The 15229-nt window shown below is 55.1% G+C and overlaps 2 protein-coding genes across 10 annotated transcripts; one reads left to right on the top strand and one right to left on the bottom strand.

Annotated features, from left to right (window-relative positions):
* Positions 1-142: 142 nt before the first annotated feature.
* On the bottom strand, positions 143-4802 carry Garin5a (golgi associated RAB2 interactor 5A). 8 transcript variants are annotated; one of them, XM_060379971.1, is made up of 5 exons: positions 4576-4800; positions 4273-4391; positions 3672-3802; positions 1462-1744; positions 251-971 (listed from the first exon to the last, which is right to left on the bottom strand). In XM_060379971.1, the coding sequence occupies exons 1-5, from the start codon at positions 4616-4618 to the stop codon at positions 915-917; spliced, it is 633 nt and encodes a 210-aa protein (XP_060235954.1). In that variant the 5' UTR covers positions 4619-4800; the 3' UTR covers positions 251-914. The 8 variants fall into 8 exon arrangements, with proteins under 8 accessions (XP_060235936.1, XP_060235954.1, XP_060235938.1 ...); XM_060379953.1 differs by having other exon boundaries at positions 143-386; positions 4273-4801; XM_060379955.1 differs by having other exon boundaries at positions 251-1744; positions 4576-4802.
* Positions 4803-4854: 52 nt separating this feature from the next.
* Emc10 (ER membrane protein complex subunit 10) lies at positions 4855-11211 on the top strand. 2 transcript variants are annotated; one of them, XM_021633808.2, is made up of 8 exons: positions 4855-5041; positions 6378-6450; positions 7983-8092; positions 8735-8839; positions 9057-9238; positions 9333-9426; positions 10081-10167; positions 10346-11211. In XM_021633808.2, exons 1-7 carry the CDS (start codon positions 4928-4930, stop codon positions 10165-10167), a joined length of 765 nt encoding a protein of 254 aa, XP_021489483.1. In that variant the 5' UTR covers positions 4855-4927; the 3' UTR covers positions 10346-11211. The 2 variants fall into 2 exon arrangements, with proteins under 2 accessions (XP_021489483.1, XP_021489482.1); XM_021633807.2 differs by lacking the exon at positions 10081-10167 and having other exon boundaries at positions 4856-5041.
* Positions 11212-15229: the final 4018 nt, after the last annotated feature.

Raw genomic sequence — 15229 nt, forward strand, 5'->3', positions numbered from 1 at the left:
GCACATCACATCAGGACTGAGCATAATCTTCATTCCCTGAGGTCAGGCAAGGCAGCCCTGCCAGGAGGAAGTGATCCAGGAGCAGGCAACAGAGTCCATGTTAGAAACAGTCCCCCTCCACTCGCCAGGTGCCCCATATGAAGACCAAGCAGCCCATCAGCTACATGTGTGCAGGTCCAGACCATGCGTGCTCCTTAGCTGATGTCTCAGTCTCTGAGAGCCCCCATGGGTCTGGGTTAGTTGTCTCTTGGTCTTCTTGTGAGGTTCCTGTCCCCTCCAGGTCCTTCCATCTTTCCCCCAACACTTCCACAGGACCCTTGGAGCTCAGTCCCATGCTTGGCTGCAAGTCCCAGCATCTGATCCGCTGCTGGCTGGAGCTGCCCAGACTACTGGACAGGAGATGGAATGGGGAGGGAAAAAGGGGTGGGGATCAGATGTGCAGAGAATGGAAGGTGGGAGGTGAGTGGGCTAGGAACAGGAAGGGAAACCAAAAGGGGACATCTCTCTGTCAAGCTGGAGGCCTGCAACAGGGCAGCCTGTTGGGAGGACATAGCTGTGACTCTAGCTGTTCTCCTAACGGGAGTGGGGAGGACATGAAGACTGAAGTGTCTACCTCCTAGCCAGGAAGGACTAGTAGTCAACCCACTGACAAAACCCGTGATCCAAAAATTACCCTGGTACAAGAGGTGCAGGAATAAGGAGAGAATAAAGATTGGGAAAGCCCAACCAATAATCGGCCCACCCTGAGAGCCAGCCAGCCCCTGACACTAATAATGATACTCTGCTATGCTTGCAGACGGGTGTTGGTTCTTAAGAGCCTGATCTTTATTAACTTTAAAAATCCATCTCTCTGGCTCTGAGCTGAGCTGTCTTGATCTCTTGTCCTTTGGCGATCTGGAAGGATCTTTTGTGAATCAGAGGCCCCAGAGTTCTGAGACCTGCGGGTCCAGTCTGGCCTCTGTGCCTTGAAGCTAAGAAGGAGAGCGAGCACCTGAGAGCCTGACCAGCATGAAGGGCTGAGTTTGGGGTAGGTGGGGCTGTGGATGTCTTGGGAAGAGGCCCCATGTTCCAGAACTGTCCTTTCCTCTTCCCCTTTCTGGGAACTGGGCATGTGTGGCCAGGCAGAGACCATCTCTTCAATGAGTAGGCTTCCCTCCCTAGAACCCATGTGTGTCAGGTAGAGGCTGGGGAGGGCTATGTGCTCTCTCTTAGGAATACCATGCCACACCATTCCTCCTCTGCTGCAGACACTATAGCCTTCTTAGAACCCCTAAGAAGCAGGAGGAATGGGTCTCCTCAGGTCCAGGGATACAAGTCTGGTTCTGCTTCCTCAGACTCAGAGGTCCAGGCCCCAACCTTCCTTTCTCCCTCAGTCCCAGGCGTCCAGGGTCCAGCAGGCCTACCTGGTCCCTTTCCATATTTCCTGGCCCAACATCCCAGGGCTCGCTGTCCCGCCCTCACCTCCGGAGGCCGAAACTGCCCTTCCTTGGCCTCCTCCTCATAGTCGTCATCGTCCTCCTCATCCTCAGGCGCCGTGTCCTCGTGGGTGAAGGGTACCGCACAGGCGGGCGAGTGGAAGCGCAGGCGGTAGAGCAATCGCACCCAGCGGCCGAACTCGAGGTCCAGGGTCTCTGGCGGTGCTAGCAGCTGCAGGTAGAAGGCACGGCCTGTGCGGAACTTGACCTTGAGCTGCTGGCGGCTCTCATCGTGCACAAACAGCTGCACGAATTGCAAGGGGAACAGCCTGATGGGAGATGGGGTGGCTCAGCCAGGGCCTCTTTCCTGTCGTGCTCCCCTCCGGGACTCCACTTCTGCATGTGCCCTGGGATGCCTGTGGCGGCCAGCCACCAGACCACTGCTTCAACCTCCTCTCTCTGCACTCTGGTCCAGTCAGTGAACAAAACCCGTGTCCCTCAGTGGACAATGGATGTCCTCTAAGTGTAACAGCTCTTGACATTTACACACTGCTCCTGCTGTGCCAGGTGCTCCATGAAACACAAACAGGAAGGACTGCCAGTTCAGTGCACGTTCCAGACAATGGGATCGAGGCACGGAAAAGAGGCGGCAATGGAGGCAGGGTTTGAGCTCAAGCTCTGGGATGGCGGACTTGTTCAAGAACGTCCCAGCTACAAACTAGGCTGGCTCAGCCTGGATCCGGGAGGAGCCCGGAGCAGGGGTGGGGCTGATCACCTAAAGCGTTTGTTTTGTTTTGTTGACAAGGTCTCAGTAGCCCAGACTGACCTAGAACTGGCTGTGTCACTGAACCTGGTCCTGAATTTGATTCTCCTGCCTCCACTTTCTAAGTGCTGGGATCATGGTTTTGAACTACTTTGTTGGCTGCGGGCAGGGGAGGACAGGGTCAGAGGGACCCCCAAGCTTGCACTTAATATTCAAAGCCCGTTGTTGGAAACAGTGCATCAGACCACAGCAGAGAACTGAGCAAAGTTTTCCACTTATGTAAGAAGATAATTAGGTGAAAATTCTTTCCTCTCTCTCTCTCTTTTGACAGTCACATATAGCTTGGCCGACAAACTTGCAGACCAGGCTGTCCCTGAACTAAGAGACTTGCCTGCCTCTGCTTCTCAAGTGCTGTGATTAATGTGAGCCACCATGCCCAGCTGAAATCTTTCCACTCTTTCCTTCCTTCCTTGTGCATGCTAGGCAAATAATATATATATAAAATTTAATATTAAATTATATTATATTAAATATATATATATATATATATATATATATACACATATCTCAAGCCCTTTTTAAAAATGACTTGCATGTGGTGATCATGGGTAATGTTATCTATCATTCTCAATCTCAGCTTTTGAGACAGTGTCTCACTTAACCTGGGGCCAGGTGATTGGGAAGACTGCTTGTCAGCAAGGTCCAAGGCCCGGAGCTCGTCTTTGTCTTTGTGTCTCCCAGCACTGGGATTACCACGGTACCTGGTCTTCTACATGGCTGTTGGGAATTCAGACTGATCCTCATGCTTTCCCTGCAAACATCTTACTGTGCGCCATCCCACCATAGCCCCTCTGGCTTTTCATCTTAAGACAGGGTCTCACTAAGGGAAACCATTTTTTGTTCAAGCTCCCCAAGTTGCTGGGATGTACCATTTGTCTTCATCTTTAAAATTTTTCCTCCTGTCTTTCATGGACTGAGACAGGATGGGAAAGGATTCAAATCCTCCCAGAATCCCTGAGTACCCACACGCACTCCAAGTGTATAAGTGTCTCCTGTTCGCAGATGAAGCAGGGAGAAGGAATGCTCTGTGAGTGTGAGGTTTGTGCGTGGTGGTACTGATTTCCACAAGTTTTTCAATGAGGGGAAGAGAGTGTAACAGTGGACTTGAACTTGAGTACTGTTAGATCTGGATTGTGAGGAATCTCAGGTTCTAGTCCCACCTCCTGACCCTCTGTGGGACCCTGGGCCATGGGCCCGGTCTCTGAGCCTTACATTATCTCTCTAGTACAGAGGAGCACCTGGAAAGCAGGAAGCATTGTGTAAAACAGTCACCGCTGTGACCCTGGGTGTCACTGAGGACTGTCCTCCCTCACTTTGCTTGACTTCTGACCTCTGTGACCTGCCCTGTCATCTCTCTGAAAAGTCCTGGTGGTGCTCTTGGTCCCCCGGGGGCAGAAAGGTTGGAGGAGGCTGGGACCAGGAGGGGCAGTCACCCGAGGAGCTGCAGGCGTCCACTCTCCTTGTCAGGGCCGGCCAGCAACAGCAGGTCTGGCAGCTCCAGAGCTGGACTAGAGGCTGCCACCCCCATGGTGACCTTGTTGGCGACTTCTCCAAACCGGGTCACCTGGGGCCAGAGGTTAAGGCAAGACAGATGGAGAAAAAAATTGAACAGGGTTCTGATGGGTGTTGGTAATCCTGAACTAGGGGAGTTGAAGAGCAGGGAGGGGGTTGCGAATGTGGCTCATTCCATAGCACCTGCCTAGAATCCCCCAGTGCGGGGCCGGGGCTGCTGCTACTGGGCAGAGCCCCTGCCTAGCAGGAGTGAGGCTCTGGGTACCACCCATGTGGTACCACTAAAAAGAAAAAAGAAAAAAGTAAGTTGTGGGCCAGATATTTTAGGACTAAAGAACCCTATGTGTGTGCAGTCAAGGAAACTGAGACAAAGGCTGTGAAGCCACTAACAAGTCAAAGGATTGGCGATATGAGGTGAGAGGGCTCAGAGGTTACGTGGAACACGGAGCTCGACAGGGCCCGGCCACAGCTCGCAGAACAGGGGTTCCAGACATCAAGTGGGCGGAGGTCGGGGCTCCACACCTGCACGAAGTTGCTTTCAAAGATGGGGAAGTCTCGCAGCTGATCGAACTCGCCGCTCAGGAGGTGGCGCTGGAGGCGCCCAGGGCGGCACGGGGCATAGGCTGGAAACAGGGGGCGGTCTGCAGGAGCGAAGGGCTGGCATCCACCCCAGGAGGACAGGTACGAGTCCCCGGACAGGGGGCGCACGCGAGGCAGAGGCCTCCGCATTGCCGGTCCCATGCCTTCCCTGGCTCCCTCACCAGGGCCAAGCCCTTCGGGCAGAGCTCCTCCTCTCACCTACCATCCCATCAGAACCGCTCTCACCTGTTCCGCGGGGGCCCGATTTAAGATCGCGCCCGCCCTTCATCGCCACGCCCCGGCCCTGGGTGGGAACGCAGGGTGGAACCAAGGCCAGAATGCTAAGGGCCGGCCCTAGCACCTATGACATCACAATAGCGCCCAGCGTTCGATGACGTCACGGACGTCACCTCCTCAGGCCGTGTCCTCCGGAGGGTGAGCTCCGGAGACCCGGATGGAGAAATGGCCTCCCTAACTAGCGGCAGGCTCATGAGTGCTAGTGCGCAGGCGCGGCAGGCGCGCAGGCGCATAAGCCTTGGGATGTGCGCTGAGACTCCCAGCGTGCTTTACGGCGCTCGGCTCTTCTCAGCGTCTCGGTATGGATGCTGCAGGTGCCGGGCTGACCCGGCTGCTAGTGCTCTTGTTGATGGCAGCCGCGGCTCCTAGCAGAGCCAGAGGCAGCGGCTGCCGGGCCGGGGCCGCGGCACGCGGGGTGAGTGCTCGCGGGCGGGGCGGGGCGGCCTCCTGCAGGCGCTAGATGGGCCTGCATCGTGAATATTCATGAGAATGTGGTTTGCTTGCCATCTCAGCTGACTAAGAACCAGGCTCGGTGTAGTGGTGCACGCCTTTCATCTCAGTGCTCGGGAGGCTGAAGCAGGAGGGTCAAGTAGTTTGAGGTCAGCTTGGGCTGCATCAGATTGTCTCAAAAGTACAAAACAGTGGGTAAGATGGTGAGCGCTTTCAGTACCAGTATTCGGAAGGCAGTAACAGGTGGGTTTCTGAGTTGGAGACCAGCCTAGAACGTAGGGAGTTCCAGGCCAGCCAAGGCTGCATGATGAGGCCCTGAGTCAATAAATAAATAATAAAGATACGGTAGAGAAGCAGGGCCGGGGCTCCTGGGATGGAGTCCCTGAGTATGCACGAGGAAGCCAGGCCCTGCAGGAGCCAAAGAGCCAAAGTGCTGTAGGATGCCTGGTTAGGAGAAGCTTGAACTTAAGAGAACAAACACATAGGCCTGGGCATGGGCTACCCAAGGCCCTGCTTCAGAAAATTTCCAAAAACAGGGTACTGGAGAAATGGGGGTTAAGAGCTCTTCAGGAGTGCCTGGGTTAGATTCTTATCACCCACCTGGCATCTTGCTACGGTTACTCCAGTTCCTGGGGCCCACCACGAGTTCACGGCATATGCAGCAAACACCCATCCACAAAACTTAAAAAAAAAAAGAAAAACCACATGCAAAAAATTGAGCTGCTGCTGGTGGTGGTGTTTATCTGTAATCCCAGCACTCAGCAGGCTGAGGCGGGATGAGTCTAGACCAGCCTGGGAATGGCTTAGTCAGTCTCTTGTTTCAGAACATGGAAAAAAGTGTAGGATTTAGGCTGTACTGGAGAGAGGTGGAATTCTTGACAATATGAGTGGTCAGGGTATTAACGCGTGCAAAGGAAGCCAGTGCCTGTGAACTCGTGAGTGAAAAGCTTGACAGTGGCCTGAGGAGTAGAGCAAGCTGGTGCTTGCCTGTTGTATCAGCACTGGGAGGCAGTGGATCATGAATTTGAGCTATTCAGTGAGGCTTTGAAAAAACAAAAAAACAACGACCTGGGCCTTGAGAAGTATCAGCTAAGCATGTTTGGTTTTTTTTTTTTGTGTGTGTGTGTGTGTTATGGAAATCTGCTACATGAATATTCATGAGGGGCAGTCCTGGGGAAAGCAACTGTAATTGGATGAAGACAAGGCTTGTCCTTCAATCTGCCATTCTGTCCTGGGGTCAGTGGCTTCTGCCCTGCCCAGAGCTTGAGTGGCCTGAACTTGGGGCCCTTTCTCTCCTGCAGGCTGGGGCTGATGGCCGAGAAGGTGAGAGCTGTGGGACCGTGGCATTGCTGCTGGAGCATTCATTCGAGATTGGTGAGCTTTTCACACGCCCTGGCAGGAGAGAGCAGAGAAAATGACAGTTGAAGAGCAGGTGGTTTCCGATGCCCCGTACTTGACTCTGAGTGCTTGTTGGGCTTGTCTAAGGACCTGGCTTGCATTTCTGTTAATGGAAATTATACACATATATGTATATCTGTATATATATATATGTAAGTATATACACACAGAGTGTGCACACATGTATACATGTATGATTGCATGTGTACATGTGCTTATAATAAATGTACATGTATGATGGCCCAGGCATCCATTTGCATCAACTCTAGTGCCTGGAAGGTTCCCAGTAACCTTGACTCAGTGAACCCATCCAAAAAAGGTACAGCTGTGACTATCTACTTATTACAATGTGACTCGTTGGTCTTTTGGCTTCTGTAACTTGTCTACACAGATACCCAAAGATTGGCTGAGTTGCCTTAACCACCTAACCTGGCAGAACTGACCAGTTTTTGCTTGCTTGTATAGATATTGAAGGTCTTTTTGTGGTTTTCACCTTTAAAGTTTTCTTTCCTTTCATAATTCCGGTTACAGGTCATCATAGTAGGGAGTCAGATCGGGGACGTCAAACAGCTGGTAGCCCAGAGCGGGGAAATCTAATGCACACGTGCTCACTTGTGCGCAGGGCCCAAGCCCAAGCCCAAGCCCACCATAGGTGGGCCTTCCTACCTCAGTGAATGGGATCAAGACATTCTCCCGCAGATACACCCACAACCCTACTTGATCTAGACAGTTCCTCAGTGCCGATCTTTCCCGGTCATTCTAGATTGTGTCAACTTGACAATTAAAACTAGTCTTCAGAGGCCCTGACTCTTAACGATGTGGCCAGCTTTCTGTTTTGACAGGATCTCCATCTATAATCTGTACTATTGCTTTGCTCCAATAGTTTGCTTTTACAGAAACTGAATACAAGTTAACATCACACGTACAGATCTGTGTGCACACATATGCCTACATACACACACACACACACACACACACACACACACGTGTGTGTGTATATAGGGTCTCTCTGGGTGTGTATATGTGTATATAATTATCTCCTTGCCCCCAGACCTATAGGAGCAACTCCAGACCCAGTCAGCTGGAGAAGGAATGTCAGAGTAGACTTCTCTAATGTCTGACCTATGTTCTGCCTTGCTAGTCATGTAGGCAGTGGGTGGAAGCATTGGCCCATTTTGCTGCAAAGAGGTCTGGGCAGCACCACAGGCCCCCTCTCTCAGGGAAGGCAGCACCAGGCCCCTGCAACATCTGCCTGACTAAAGGGGCTATCAGATTTGCCCACAGCCCCTTAATTGAATCAGGCAGGCACTTGTGACATTCAGGCCCCTGTTGGCCCTCTGAGTTTCTCTAGCCATTCCAGAGTCATCTTGTCAAGGCAGTGCAGGCCTTCGGGGCCTCAGGCCAGGCTGTCCTTCGGGGCAGCAAATAGATAGGTGAAGAAGCCTCCTGTCACTGGGCTAGGGAAGGTCATGCTGTAGGCGATTGTAACTGAGCCCAGTTCCCCACAGGTGATGGAGCCAACTTCCAGAAGCGTGGCTCATTGCACTGGAACCAGCAGGATGGCACCTTGTCGGCGACACAGCGGCAGCTCAGCGAGGAGGAGCGGGGCCGGCTCCGGGTAAGGCCCCCTGCGACTGAATGGGCTTGGCGCTTAGCTCAGCCACCCCCGCTCATGGGTACCTTCCTGACTTTGGAAGAGAAAGCCCAGGGCAGCTGTCAGTAGACAGGAGGCTCCTTTCAAGTCTCAGCCTTGTCTGCGGTGGGCTCTGTCCTTGCTCCCTCCAGAAGCTGCCATGTTGCAGTTTTACTTCTGCCCAGTGTGAGGTGGCAGGGAAACTTGCCTTGCTGGAGTGGCCCCGTGCCTGGGTGCCTTCTGTGTGCAGAAAGGCAGCAAGAGGCCTGCTGTCTGCCTCTCTGCCTGGTCTACATGGGATTCTCTGTCCTAGCTGCCCCCACAGACAACCACTTGTAGCCGCTGTGTTTAGGTGTGTGTGGGGTGGGAACCAGGTGGCTGGGTGGAGGCTGAGGAGTGCTTGGATGCACACTGCTGCTGATGTGGCGCTGATGCCTTAGGTGGCTCTTCCGCCAGGGCTAGGGCAGCCCAGCTGTTTTATCCTCCCTTGGTTGCCAGACGCCCCTGTGGGCAGACTTTTGTCAGCTAGGGGTTGTGGGAGGTGTGTGAGGGGCAAGGCTGGGGGAGCTTTCTCCTGCTCAGCGTGGTGGCTGGCACTCCAGTTCACGGGGCTCTGCATACCTGCAGGATGTAGCTGCTGTCAATGGCCTCTACAGGGTCCGGGTGCCAAGGAGGCCTGGGGCACTTGATGGTTCAGAAGCTGGTGGCTTCGTGTCTTCCTTTGTTCCAGCGGTAAGTCACTGATGAGGGCGTAGATAGTCCTCACTCCTGCCCGCCTCACTCTCCCCAGGGGGTGCTGAGGAACTGTTCAGCTTCAACTCCTGTAGTTGGTGATGGTCCAAGGGACCTACAGATGGGTGTAGGCTCTGGAGTGTGCTTGTGCATCAGTGGGGGAGTGCAGCAGAGCCCAGTGGCTCCCTGACGCCCCCCACTCCCCGATCTCCCACAGTGCTCCCTGGTGGAGTCACACCTCTCTGACCAGCTGACTTTGCATGTGGATGTGGCTGGCAACGTGGTGGGCCTGTCAGTGGTAGTGTACCCTGGTGGCTGCCGGGGCTCCGAGGTGGAAGACGAGGACCTGGAGCTATTCAACACCACTGTGCAGCTGCGGCCTCCAGGCACCGCCCCGGGGTAAGAGCTGGAGGGAGGCCGGGCCACTGGCTGCCCCAGGTGCCCAGCTACTGGGGCTCTGCCTCTCACCTTGTCCCTTCCCTCCTGTGTTTAGCCCTGAGACTGCGGCCTTCATTGAGCGCCTGGAGATGGAGCAGGCCCAGAAGGCCAAGAACCCTCAGGAGCAGAAGTCGTTCTTTGCCAAATACGTGAGTGTGGCTCCTTGACCCCCCCATGCGGGTAGCCTGTGTATGTCCCTCTGGTGGGAGGCTGAGGGCTGTGGACCCCACCTGAGCTGTCTGGGGCTGAGTGGCTCTAGGAGCCAACCGCCTGGGCCGGGCTGGGGAATCTGCAGGCACAGGCATCCCAGGATGGGAGCAGAGCGGTGTGTAATGTAGCTGGGCGTGGACAGGAAAGCTGTGGGCACACATGCAGGAGGGCCAGGAGGGAAGGGGTAGCCCGGTGTCCAGAGAATTGAAGGAGTTTGAATGGTTGAAGCCATGGGAGGCCCAGGACCTGGAGGCAGGTTGCACTGGAGTAGGTGCAGGGGTGCAGGTGGAGGTGCGGAGGAGCTGGGGAGGGCGGCCTGCCGGCCTGAGGTCCCTAACACCCAGGCTCCTAAATGGGGCTGGGGTGCGAAGCCAGTGGCACTCCTTGAGGCTGCCATCCCTTGAGGCTGGAAGCTTGTGCTAGCCCCAACAAGGTGAGGACCCAGCAAGGCCAGCATCGCTCAAGGGAGAGGTGGGAGGGTGCTGAGGCCAGCCCCGGAGGGGCCTCAGAAGCCCCTGCTGTAGGGACTGAGGCCTGGCAAACCTCAGCCCTTGCCATGGCCAGGCTGCTGACCTGCCTCCCTCCCTCCTCAGTGGCACCTCATCCTGGGGGGGGCCGTGTTGCTCACAGCCCTGCGTCCTGCTGCCCCAGGGCCTGCGCCAGCGCCAACGGAGGCCTAAGTGAGGACCCAGATCCCTGCCCGCCTTGCCCTCTGCCCGTCCCCTCTGCCCCTGCCCTGGCCCTGCCTGTAGTGACTAGGGGACCCAGCCCCTGCCCTCCATGACCCCTGCCCCAGGCCAGCCTCATCACTTACCTCCCTTCCTCTCTGTCTGTCTCTTTGTCCTGTGTTGCCCGCAGTGGATGTACATCATTCCAGTTGTGCTGTTCCTCATGATGTCAGGAGCGCCAGACGCCGGGGGCCAGGGCGGCGGTGGGGGCGGGGGCAGCGGCCGGTGAGCTGCTGTGCCTCCTAGAGCCCCCCAGAGCCTCTTGTCCTTAGTCAGCCCAAGAAGGAGTTGATGTCTCTCCATCTCCCTATTGCATGAACATGGAAGGCTGTCTCTTCCCATGAGCCCTCTAGCCTTCTTGCAGGTCCTCATTCTCTCCCTGAGCCCCTCTGTGTTCCTGTTGACTGAGAGCTGGGCTGTACCTCCCTGTAGCCACCTCAGGCCCACTGGCTCGCTGTACAGATATGTCCCACCATGTGGTACTGGGTCCCTCTGTCTGCAGACACCCACCAGCCTCGCCCCTTCCCCCCACCCCACCATACAGTTTGGGAACATGCCAAGCTCTCTCCAGCCTCTGTGCCTTTACCCCCGTGCATCCCTCACTATCACATCCAGGCTCTTTGCCAAGAAAATGCGACCAGGAGGCCCCTGCTGCTAGTGGCTGGGTCTGCCTCCAGCCCACTCTTCCCGTGGCATCCTGTGCTCCTTGCCGCCTCGCTGGAGCCCCAGAACACCTCAGTGACCTCCATGGCTACCCTTTCTGTCTCTGGATAGTCCGCCCTGGATACATCACTGGGAGAGGATTGTGGGCCTCGCTGTTAGTCTGTCTTTGTGAGTGCACACTCTAGCTCTTGGTGTGCACGTTTGGAAAGGCAGTTTTGAGCTAGCTGCTCGGCATGGCCGTGCTCTTCCACACGCGTGGCCGTGGCATGGGGATTGCTGTGCAGCCTCAGCCGTGTTGTGTGGCGGTTGATTAAACTGTTCCCTAAACAGCCACCATTCAGCTTGCTTCCTGCCTTCTGTGGTTGTAGGTAGTCCCAGGCTGTTGTCACTTGCCTGGTGTATGTTTGAATGACTTTCTTGGGACACGTTACAGAGGCGTTCCTGGGGCAGATTGAAGTCTCTGTGAGCAGGGACACCTTCGGACTGTAGGAGGAGGCTGGTCCCTGGCCCTCCTGGCACATTTGTTTATTCCTGGCACATGTACACTTGCAGGCATGGCAGCGGCACAGGCTCCTGTCAACCCCCTCATTCTCGAGGGTTGTACGGGGCCTGGCCCTCACTGAGTGGCCAGCGTGTAACCTGGGCTTATGTGTTGGTGCCTTCGGTGTCAGTTGGAATCCCAACATTCCAGTTGCTGCCTGAGGCATATAGCCAGACGTCATGAAGAACGTCAGTTGATAGAGTGTTTTCCTCACCCCCAGCAGTGCCGAAGCCGGCTGTGCGCTGTGGCACGTACTCCTCTCAGCATTCAGGGAGTAGAGGCAGGAGGATCACAAGTGCAAGGTATTTGTTGCTTGGCTGTTTAGCAAGTCTGAAGCCACTCTGAGCTATGTGAGACTCTTGCCTCCAGAATGACAAAACCAAAACCAAGGCTGTTCTCTGCACTTTGAACCTGCCCTGTGAGGTCGGCTCCCTCAGTCTAGTGACTGTAGGTGAGACTTGGCGTTCCAGGCACATCTATATGGTGATGCAGTCAGTGCCTGAAAGAAGCAGCCGAAGGGAGAGCGGACTGGCTGGGCCCATGGCTTTACAGGGTTTGGCTCCTTGGGTTGGTCTCACAGGGCTGCTTTCTAGTCCGTGCAAGCCAGACTGTGATGGAGGCCGCTCATCATGGTAGACAGGACGCCGAGGGAGATAGTCTGGGTCAGGCAGCACCTGCGAAGGCCCCCCTCCAGGTCCGCTTTCTCCAGCTGGGTTCTGCAGCGCCTCTGAACAGCACCGGCTAGGACATGAGTGCCTGGGATAATTCACCTTTGCACCGTGACACAGTGTTGCAGTCTCATGAAGGCCTCCCAAAGCTTCCCCTCAGGCCAAACCCAGCTGTGGGCTTTTCAGTTTGGCACAATGTCAGCTGTCTCACCTGTTCAGGAAGGCCTGCCATCTCAGCATCAGCTCAGTGGCATTTTCCGTTGTGATGCCCACTGCTGTCCTGAGCCTCCATGTCCTCAGCCTCTCTCCCTTGTCAGTGTGTACTCAGACCCCTACACACCATAGTGTGACAGAAGGCCTTGGTCCCAGGGGTTTGGCTGGTCCTCATCCCCTTGCTATTCATGGAAGTTAACAGTTACTGCATGGAATGGTGGCCCAGCACCCCACCAGCTTCCGTGGTGACCAGGAGAATGACAGCTGCCGAAGCTAGGCTTCCTGTCTTCATTCTGTGCTGACCTATTTCTTGATTGCTACAGAGGCCCAGAATATTTTTTTTCTGGAAGACTTGCTATGCAGATGTCAACCCTTTGTCTAATTTAGGGTGTTACCTTCTGAGCTGAGGTGTAGCTTGGTGGTCAGATACTTGCCCAGTATATGTAAGGAAGGTTCTGGGTTCTATTTCCAACACTGCCACATAATCCCGACTATATAAAGAATTAAGACTAAATCAAAGCAGCTTAATGGGTAATGAGCTCATGAAATGAATAGTCTCCCTCAAAGCTTGACAGACAGACAGCAAAGATGAATGCCCACAGGGTTTCAGGCAAGTGAGGGCTGGGATGTGGCTCAGGTAGGATGTGGCTCGGGTAGGAGGCCCTGGGTTCAGACAGCCTCACCCCAGCCACGTGCCGGCCGGAATGTGTATGACATTGGATGCACTGCTGGTGAGAATGCAAGCTGGCCTCTGTGGAAGCCAGTACAGAAGGCTGTCAAGAATGGTGGTAGGCCTTCCACACCAGCTAGGTCTGACCCGCCTCTCAAGTCCAGCAGTCGGCATTCCACAGAGGAGCTCCTCGCCAGTGACTGCAGATCATGGAATTATCCTTGGTGACCAATGACGGATGTGGGTGAGAAAAACATAAATATACACAGTGGAGTTGTCAGTCAAAAAGAACGAAGCCTTGTGTAAAGGACAGTGGATGCACTAAGGTGCTCGTGTGAATGAAATCAGCCTGGCTGAGAAGCACACCATGCAGCTTCTCATTTGTGGTTCCTAGACTGCATAGAGATCATCAGAAGTGGAATTACCCAGAAGGACGAGGCATAACAGGAGAGGGAGGGAGACAGGGTGGGTGGGTAGGTGTGGGAGATGCGCCCGTGTTTGGGGCTGGTGGGATAGCTCCGCAGGTAAAGGTGCCACTAACCCTGATGATGTGAGTTCAGTCCTGGGATGCGTGTGGTGGAGGTAGATAAACGACTTCCTCAAGTTGGCCTCTGACCTCCCTTGCAGGTTCTAGTGGTAACAGATTTATCATCCCTGTGGACGCCGCAGGGCCATCTCCACATTTTAACGGTGGAGCTGTGGTGTCTACCTGGTGGCTTTCCCTTCCCTTCAGGTTGTTTCCAGCCAGTGCTCCTGTGTTCTAGCTGCCGCATCAGTCGGGCTCCCTGGGCCCCATCCTAGTTACTGTCACAGTTCTTACTGGTGCCTTGAGAGCCCGCTGCCCAGGCTGTCCAAGGATTGGGACTCTAGCGCCACACAAAGCTCTGCACTCTCCCCGTCTCTGCAGTCCTGTGGGAGGCAGCTGCCGCCAGCACAAACAGCAGCAGCCGTCCCCACAGGATGGTCTTGCAAAAGCCTATAGCTTACTTTGTTGGCAGACAGTCACAGATGACTCTCTGGGCATGCTCGGCCAGTGCTGCAGGAGCCCTGTGCACCTGCATTTTTCCTTACTCCATGCTATCTTCAGGGCGCTGGGCCAGATGACTGGCTGGCTGAGATCTGAACCTGCATGTGCACACACGCACGCTTACTTGTGCTGCCTGATTGTGACCCTGCTTTAGCCACACTCCCCCCAGTGGTTCCAGCAGCCTTGCCTCCCGGATAGTTCCTGGGTCCTCCAGACTGCAGCCTTATCTGCCACCCAGCTGTCTGCACCTCGGCCCCTGCACGGTGGCTTCTGGACTTCTGGAAATGCTGTCACTGGTCTAGTCTCAGGACAGCCCTGCTCGGCACCAGCGCCCACCCCACCCTCTCTCCCCGGCTGCCCTAGAGGGAGCCCTATGCAAGACCCCCGCCCAGATCTCTATCTAGTCCCTCCTAGACCTTCAGTCCAGCCTTCTCCCTGGCCTTCCCATCCATGGCATTCCCCACCCACTGCCCATTCCATCCTGGGCTTCTAATACCAGAGATGACACCATTGCTGCTTTCCCAAGGCTTCCAGCACCCACAGGACAAAAATCCCAGCCCACTTCACTCTGGCCTAGCATTTGATGCCCAGGCTTCTTAAACTCTGCACCCCCATCCCTCTGCCATCTCCTGCCATACCACTGACGTGGTCCTAGCTCAGCCCTTGGTCGTCTCCTGGATCTCCCCAGCTTGCTGGCCTTGTACATAAGATGAAGGTAGCTCAGGGGTGGATTGCCCCTCATCCCTTGCCCTATCCATGGGTGCGCTTCTCTGTTCCCCAGAAAGTGTCCCCTTCCCAGCTTCTAGAGCCTCTGGCTGGCACTTGAGCTGTCCTCAGCCACTTTAATATTGTGTGTGACTCCACTGTCCATTGTAGCTGCTGGATTTTGGGGAGCTTCTGAGTACCCAGAACACTCTGACAGAAACGGGGGGCCATTCTTGGACTTCTAAGTCCCCCCCCCACTGCTGTCCTGGCTAGTTTTATATCAACTAGAAACAAGCTAGAGTCATCCGAAAGCAGGGAACTTCAATTGACAAGTGCCTCTGCCTGCCTGCCTGCCTGCCTTCTTTCCCTCCATCCTTCCTTCCTCCTCCTTTGAGACAGGGTTTCTCTTCCTATTCCTGGCTGTCCTGGAACTCTGTAGACCAGGCTGGCCTCCAACTCAGAGATCCTCCTGCCTTGGCTTCCTGAGTTCCAGGATTAAACTCCTGTCACCACTGCTCAGCTGCACT

This window comes from Meriones unguiculatus, chromosome 1 (genome assembly GCF_030254825.1).
Source record: "Meriones unguiculatus strain TT.TT164.6M chromosome 1, Bangor_MerUng_6.1, whole genome shotgun sequence".
NCBI lineage: Eukaryota > Metazoa > Chordata > Mammalia > Rodentia > Muridae > Meriones > Meriones unguiculatus.

Bases quoted from the DNA above. Each gene is read 5' to 3' on its own strand.
- Emc10 (XM_021633807.2), top strand. From the start codon at position 4,928: ATGGATGCTGCAGGTGCCGGGCTGACCCGGCTGCTAGTGCTCTTGTTG. The intron at 8,093-8,734 runs GTAAGGCCCCCT...GCATACCTGCAG, and splicing joins AGGAGCGGGGCCGGCTCCGG to GATGTAGCTGCTGTCAATGG. The intron at 8,840-9,056 runs GTAAGTCACTGA...GATCTCCCACAG, and splicing joins TGTCTTCCTTTGTTCCAGCG to TGCTCCCTGGTGGAGTCACA.
- Garin5a (XM_021633832.2), bottom strand. From the start codon at position 4,491: ATGGGACCGGCAATGCGGAGGCCTCTGCCTCGCGTGCGCCCCCTGTCC. The intron at 3,803-4,272 runs GTGTGGAGCCCC...CTCTGGCCCCAG, and splicing joins TTGAAAGCAACTTCGTGCAG to GTGACCCGGTTTGGAGAAGT. The intron at 1,745-3,671 runs GTGACTGCCCCT...ATCTCCCATCAG, and splicing joins GGACGCCTGCAGCTCCTCGG to GCTGTTCCCCTTGCAATTCG.